The sequence below is a fragment of the Sarcophilus harrisii genome, chromosome 3, assembly GCF_902635505.1.
Source record: "Sarcophilus harrisii chromosome 3, mSarHar1.11, whole genome shotgun sequence".
Classification (NCBI taxonomy): domain Eukaryota; kingdom Metazoa; phylum Chordata; class Mammalia; order Dasyuromorphia; family Dasyuridae; genus Sarcophilus; species Sarcophilus harrisii.
This window is the reverse complement of record NC_045428.1, coordinates 365,428,347-365,436,188: the sequence shown is the minus strand read 5'-3', so window position 1 is coordinate 365,436,188 and position 7,842 is coordinate 365,428,347. Positions and strand designations below refer to the sequence as shown.

The following is a 7,842-nucleotide window of genomic DNA, read 5'->3' as shown; positions in this document are numbered from 1 at the left end:
GTCCTTGGAAATAATATAGAGCCTATTTGCATTACCATACTTGAATATATTTTCAGCTTGGCAGAGACCATCAATAACAGCAAGAATAGCCTTTGGGAATTCATGATAACCTAACACAGCATGGGATATCCAGGGAGAGATTTCTGCAGTATAGGAGACTAAAATGATTAGTGATACAACTTGACTCCACAACAGTGATACCAAAACAAATTAGTTTCAAAACATTAGCATATAACTATTTGCCTACAGTGACTCTCCTTTTCCCTGATGACTCAATCTTTCCCCCTCTCATATTTTACTCCATTTTAAAATAATTGGCAATAAGAATTAACTACACACTGAATTTATGTCGAAAAGACCCACAGATTAAAGATACCACTGATAATGTCTCTAATTTTTAGCAAATGATGTAATCATCATAGTGAAGGAACTTTATGTGAACTTAGTATCTGGTTCCAATGAGCTCCAGTACTTAAATTGTATATGAAACTCTACTATTACTTTGTCAAATCTTAATATATTTCAGAGGAATTCAAGATATTATCTTCAAGTCCATTTATATTACTCAGTTGATTTTCTTTAATGTTTTGCAAATGTCTTGTATGATATGATATAAACAGTGACATTCAGCATTTAGTTGTTGTCTATAGTTAATTTGTTTTCTGTCATGTCTGGGTGGATTTTATTTCTGGTATAGTACAAATGAATCCCTAGTGCATTTGACTTGTAGTACACATTGTCCTATATAAGGCATTAATATCTACTGATTTTTCTAGGACTTTTCTCAAAGGATATTCTTTTAGCACCTATATCAATATATTTTGTTGATATTATTAGGTGGATTCAATGTGTATAGGTGGGGGTAAATTGAAGTAATCAATCATTTTCTCTCCCATCAAGATGGTCTAGTACCTTTATCAGGTGAGACTACTTCTATTAAATTACTCAAAGAAATTAAACTAAATGTGAAAATTTCTCAGTTATCAATTTTAAAGGATTAAACCCATTGATGAACTGAAATGATAATATATAGGAAATGTATTGAGATTGGCTTAAAAGACTCCATGATGCTTTGTGAATCTTAGGTAAAATAGCAAACCTTTTCAGATACTGACATAGAAGTAGAAGGCTGGTTTGCAGAGAACAGTAAGAGGAATCATCATCTTTGAGCATTTGTTGGATCAAAAGTTGAGGGTGGGAAGAATATCAGGGGAAAAAACTTCTCTCTCTCTTTGTCATTCCTACTCAAGCCAGAAGATTATTTTGTGAACTTTGAGAAAGTTAGAAAGATTTTGGACTTCCATGAGCATTCTAATAGTGTTCATTTAACAACAGTAATTTATGATAGTTTCTACAGTGGAAGACAAGGACACACTAGCCACTAAAGAAAGTCAGATATATGATTGCCCAAAAATTTTCCCCAAAAAAGTTACAACATAGCTAAGAAAAACTTGATGAGGGCCTCATTAAGAAAAAATTAAAAAGAACTTCTAGCAAGCAGAGCAATGAGTTATATCTTTGCCAAATATGCTATATTTGAGCCCTTTTTCTTCTGTACATCTTGAGGTTACTGGAGGTTTGGGGAGATGACATATTAATTCTCTTATTAAGTCATGTTACAGTCAAAGAGATGGCATAATAAGTAAAGCTCTAGGCCTAGAGTCAAGAAAAATTGAATCAATTGAATCGCTAGGTCTAGAATCAAGATAAACTGAGTTCAAATCTAGTCTCAGGAATTTACTAGCTATGTGACCCTAGTTGAGTAATTTAACTGCCTCAAATTGCTCTTATATAAAATTACCTGGAGATGAAAATGGCAAACAACTTCAGTAGCATTACCAAGAAAATCCCAAATGAATCTGCACATGACTGAATAATGACAATAATATGCCATCTTAATAAACACCAATAAATAAATCTAAATTAAAATTCATTGTTTGCGACTGATAATTAATGGTGGGACCACACTGAGATGGAATTATGACAAAATAGCATTACAAAAAATTAACTCCTTAGGGTGACTACTAGAGCACCAAGGGAAGAAGTAGCCAAACTACATTCTGGGAACTTCTCTGAGAAATGGGAAGTTGATTTAGAGTCTGTGCTACAAATGTCTTGCATTGGTAAGATCGAATCCCATCCCTCTTAAATCTACAAGCAGGATGATCTACTGCAGATAATCCAAATAAAATATAATACCCTTCAATTTAATGCTTATTCATCTGGGACATCCTTTTTACATCTATTTTGCAGGATTAATGATCAAATAAAAGTGAAATCAATGTAAAAATTTGGTATGAGAGAGGATAATTTTTGTAATGTTGTTCTAGATCAATTGTTCCTAACCTGATTCTATAGATGTTCTGGGAGTTCATAGAAAAATTTCAAGGAATCTAAGAATTTGGATTGGAGAAAAAATTAAATCTTTCTTTTTCCTAGGCTTTCATTTCCTTTAGTATGGTATGTGTTTTATTTTAGGCTTTTAAAATCATTATTTTGAGAAGAAATTCATAGATTTTACTGCACCTCTGTAACATTGACATTGTAACATTGACAAGGGAACCTGTGAGAGATATTATGTCCATTTTAGAGGTGAAAATACTCAAGGTCAAAAAATTGTGTAAATTGGCTATGATCACCCTACTAAATAACAGCACTAGCTCTAAGACTTTTTTTCTGGTGTAAAACTTATTTCAAATCCTGTTTTCTTCAGGATACTTTTCTTCATTCCCATATATCACTTCCACCTGCTAATGCCTTTAATCTTGAGATTACTTTATATGTAAAATGTATATTTTATATTCTTATGTTTATTTATGTTATGCTTCCTCCATTAGATTGCGTTCCTTTGAAAGCAAGGACTGACTTTTAGGTTTTTTATGGCGCTTTTCTAGCAAATGTCGACATTTAGGTATTGATGATAGATTGACTGATTGGGAAAACAGGTTTCTGCCTTCTACTGTAAGTCTCAAGTAAAACTTTTAACAAACAAAATTTGTTTGGGGCATTTTCTATTTATGACATGCTTATCCTTTTTGTACTTTAACTTTGTGGCCTCGTTTTCCTCATCTATAAAATTAGAAGTTGAAATAAAAGATTTCCAAGGAAATTTCTAGTTTTTATATCTGTGATAAAAGCACAGAATAAATATTATAGTTAGAAAGTACTGTGGGAGTCATGAGTACACTTAAATATCCTCTAAATAGTACCATCAGTTCTACTTAGTTATTCAACATCTGTCCATTACTCTTCATTGAGAAGAAGATTATTTCCTCATATGAATGTTTATTAGCCTAGGTCACATTAGCTAAGTTCAGTGTTTTCTGTTATAACTTGACTTTTTTTGGACATACCACAACAATGAGTCTAACTGCCTTCATAGGTTTTGTCCCTTTTTTGCTCCATATACCTTCTAAAATTCATTGTCAGAAAAGCTGTTGAGGTGTGTCTAATTTTGAACTTATTAAACTAATAAGATAATGTGTTTTTCAAGCTTTTAGTTCTATAATTCTATGAATAGGTTTATCAGAAGCAATACTTGATCCAAATTTTGACAAATTTTCATTGGTTATTTGTATAAGTAAAAAAAAAAAAGGGGGAAATGTTTGTCTGAGAGAGAGAAAAAGACAGATAAAGTCATATATACAGAGTATATAAAGTCATTTTGGTTACTAAACCATTTCTCTCACATCTCTGCAGATTTCCAACTTAATTATTGGAGAAGATTGACAATGAGAAATAACACCATTGTGACAGAATTTATCCTCTTGGGCTTAACAAACCAAACAGAGCTCCAGATACCACTCTTCCTTTTGTTTCTAGGAATCTACTTAGTCTCCATGGTGGGGAACCTCAGCTTGATTTTATTAATCTGGGTCAGTTCTCAGCTTCATACTCCTATGTACTATTTCCTCAGTAATCTGTCATTCATAGATTTCTGCTATTCCTCTGTCATTACACCCAAAATGTTGGAGAATTTTGTATCAGAGAAGAATATAATCTCCTATTCAGGGTGTATGGCTCAATTCTTTTTCTTCCTTTTCTTTGTGATTTCTGAATTCTACATGCTGACAGTTATGGCCTATGATCGTTATGTTGCCATCTGTAGACCCCTGCTGTATAATGTCACCATGGTGCCATGGTTCTGCTCCCTCTTGATGGCAGGTGTATATATAATGGGGGTCATTGGAGCCATTGTTCATACAAGCTGCCTAGCCAGACTGTCATTCTGTAGGGACAATACTATCCATCATTACTTCTGTGATGTTCTTCCTCTTCTGAAGCTTTCCTGCACCAGCACCTATATCAATGAGCTTTTGGTGATGATTGTTGGTGGATTTAATTTGTTAGCCACAACTCTGCCCATCTTGATTTCTTACACTTTCATTCTTCTGAGCATCCTTCGAATACCATCTACAAAGGGCCGCTATAAAGCCTTTAGCACCTGTGGATCCCATCTGGCAGCTGTTTCTGTATTTTATGGTTCTATCATTATCATGTATTATATACCAACTTCCAACAGTGTGACTCAGGAAAAAGTAGGCTCAGTGTTTTATACCACAGTGATTCCCATGTTGAATCCTTTGATCTACAGCCTGAGGAACAAAGATGTAAAGGATGCATTAAGGAAGTTCATAAAGAGCAGAATGTTTTCAAGGTCCACATAACAAGTAACAAATCTAAAGGCTATCAGAGTATTGTCTTTTAATTCTTCTTAGATAGTAAAGATTCCCCTCCAGAGCAGGCCTTATCTTAGACAAAATTGTAATGAAGGGAAGTACAATTCCTTAATTTTCTGTCACTATTCTTGTCTGAGTCGTTCTGCACAGGCTGCCTTCAGATGCATATAGCCTCTCACTCCAAAACTATGCCTTCATGTCCCCCCTTATTTGCAATTGTACTTTTATATTGTACTTCAAATAAATTAACATCTCATCTCTCACAGAAAGAACATTTACTTAGATTTCAAATTAGTGCAACAAGAGAGGGGAAAAATAAAGTAAAAAGTGCATAGCAGAGAACAAAAGAAAACCTACAAGAAAACAATGAATGTTGGAAAACAACGTGCAGTATTTATTATGTTTATTTTCTTGAAATGGACGTTTATTGTTTTATATTGAATCCCTTCATGCTCTTCTGTGTACATGGGTAATGTTCTTTATTTTTTCTTTTTTTCATCTTGTATTTAAGCTTAAAATGAATTTTAAAATTACAAAAATAAGTATGGAATCATCAAAGTGTGCCTCAGACATCCCTATTCTCTCTTCAATTGAACTACTTTTTAGCTCACATATATATAATGATTACCTGCTTTATTTTGTCAGAATTAGAAGTCAGGAGACTGATGATGATTTTTTTTTTCAATCTCTTAAATGGAAGACTAATTCATAAAGTTTCTGCCACAACAAAGGTCAACTGATAGGATTTTGATGACAATGCTTCAAGCATGGGATTTTGGGAATATTAACAATAAATTTTTAAAAATTACTTTTGAGGGCATAAGAAGGAAAGAAGTTCTCCTGAAAACTCCAATGGCTACCAGATACAAGTGTGAATCACAACCTTTTCTCTGAATGACTTAATCTAGACAAGGTTTTATTATTATTATTATTATTATTATTATTAGTTTTTTACTCCGGAAGTGTATATTGCTGGAAAGAAGCAGTTGCACTCCATGTATTTCTCTCCAAATAATGACATTCCCATATCATTTCTGGTGACTAGAAAAGAATGGAATTCCTCTGCTGGTAGTGGGAACAAGAGTCATGCTTACATGTGGTGGTAAAGTTGTGGACTGGAGTCAGGGAAAACAATTTTTCAAATCTTATGTCTCAACAATTGGAAAATCATCTTTGGAAACTTTTAGACTATAGACTTTCTATTTTTGGATTAACCAATTGTTATGTTAATATATGCAAAAAACTCAGATACAAAATGCAAAATAGGAGCCCAATTTTTGTACCTGGCATTGTTCATTTCCATATTAGGAGGATAAGATTATGCTAAATAATCAATAACATGATGCTTTTTATGAAAAGATAGACTCTAATACAAAAATTAATTCTGATTAATTTCAGTTATAACTTAAGTTTCTGGGATGGGATATGGGAATAATTCCTAATAAAAAAAGAATGACCTCTCTTTAAATCATTTATAAAATAGACCAGAAGCCATTCCTCTCAAGAAAACTGATTGTTCTGCTATTTTTTTTTCATTAACAGAGAACCGAGGCAGTTATTTTAACTTCACAAAATTAAAGAATTATATCCTTGTTTCATGGTTCTTTGCATCATTTCCCAAATTTTCTTTATACCCTTGTGGAAAATGAAAGGATCTTATCTTACAAGGATTACATTTGTGTATATATGTATATTTACATATATACATACACATGTCTTGCATGGTTGATATATAATAAACACAATACATAAATACATATATAAATATATTCCATAAATTGAAATATAATGTATAATAATATAATATGAGAATAGTAAAGATAATATATAAAATTTATATGTGAAACTTGTAACAGACTCACAGTTTAAAAAGCTATGGTTTAGAAAATAGAAAAGACTAAAATTCTAGGTCAAATAGGTCAAATCTTGTACTTGCATCTCACTATAGTAATTCAGATCCATTCCAGTAATAACCTAAAAGAATTACTTAGTTGCATTTATATTAAGCACCTAAAATGATTGTAGAAATTTGCCATAAAGGAATAATCAGGATCCTAGTTACACAGTATGGAAATAATGCTTGCCTAACTTCCTGTCAATTTCATTAACATGATCCTATTTAAAAGAAAGTATCAGATGCTCCGAGAGGGAAAAAAAAACTGAACAAGCTATCAATGACCTACTAAAAAAAAGTCCCAGCCCTAAAAAAGGTCATTTACAAATGAATGTTTTTAAACTTAAAAAAAAAATACTTCGGATAGAAACATTATTGTTAATGATTGGAAAAAAAAAAAGTGCTTTACTAAACTTTTTTGATGAGATACAAATATATACAAAAGTCCAAAGCAAGGAGGGAAAGTCTAGAGAAAAAAGAAAGTTTTTTTTTTCGTTTTTTTACCATGAAGTGAACTATATTTGAAACCAGAAGACTTCAGTTCAAATCCCAGTTTTTATACTTACTAGCTTTATGATCATAAGCAAATCCCTTAATTTATCTGGCTTTTGGTTTTGTTACTTCTAAAAAAAGAATGGAACTAAATAGACTAAAGTCCTTTCTAAATCTAAAACTAAGAATTGATGAGCCTCTGAAGTATAGATTATTATCACTATTAAGATCAATAAAAAAGGGCAGCCAGGTGTCTCAGTGGATGGAGCGTCAAGGACTAGAGTCAAGAATACTCATATTACTGAGTTCAAATATTGTCTCAGAAACTCAGGAACAATATGACCCTGGATAAATCATGTTACTCTGCTTTATTTTCATCATCTAAAAAATGGGCTGTGGAAGAAAATGGCAAACCAGTCTGGCAGTTTTGCCAAGAAAAGCCCATATGGGGTAGCAAAAAAAAAAAAAAAAAAAAAAAAAAATGCATAACAATGAAAGCAATGACTGAACTGAACCAATGCAAAATTTTCAAATGATATCTGAATGAGGAAATTATAGCAACCTTTGCAAATTATTCCCTATAATCAATTTGTTTTTACATCAAGGATGCAAGAATAGATTAGCGTTAGAAAAATAATAAGCTCATCAATCATATAAAATACAAAAACCATATGATTATGACAATAGGTAGAAACGTTCTTATATAATTTAAACTATGTAATAACAACATATATCTGATTAAAATGATTCTCTTCTGATTATCACTAAAATTTATAT

General features: G+C 32.1%; 1 protein-coding gene across 1 annotated transcript; it reads left to right on the top strand.

The window, feature by feature from the left end:
• Positions 1-3,606: 3,606 nt before the first annotated feature.
• Positions 3,607-6,371, top strand: LOC100919769 (olfactory receptor 8D1-like). The gene has a single exon (XM_012546848.3). It carries the CDS (start codon positions 3,732-3,734, stop codon positions 4,665-4,667), a length of 936 nt encoding a protein of 311 aa, XP_012402302.1. The 5' UTR covers positions 3,607-3,731; the 3' UTR covers positions 4,668-6,371.
• The last annotated feature ends 1,471 nt before the right edge of the window (positions 6,372-7,842 follow it).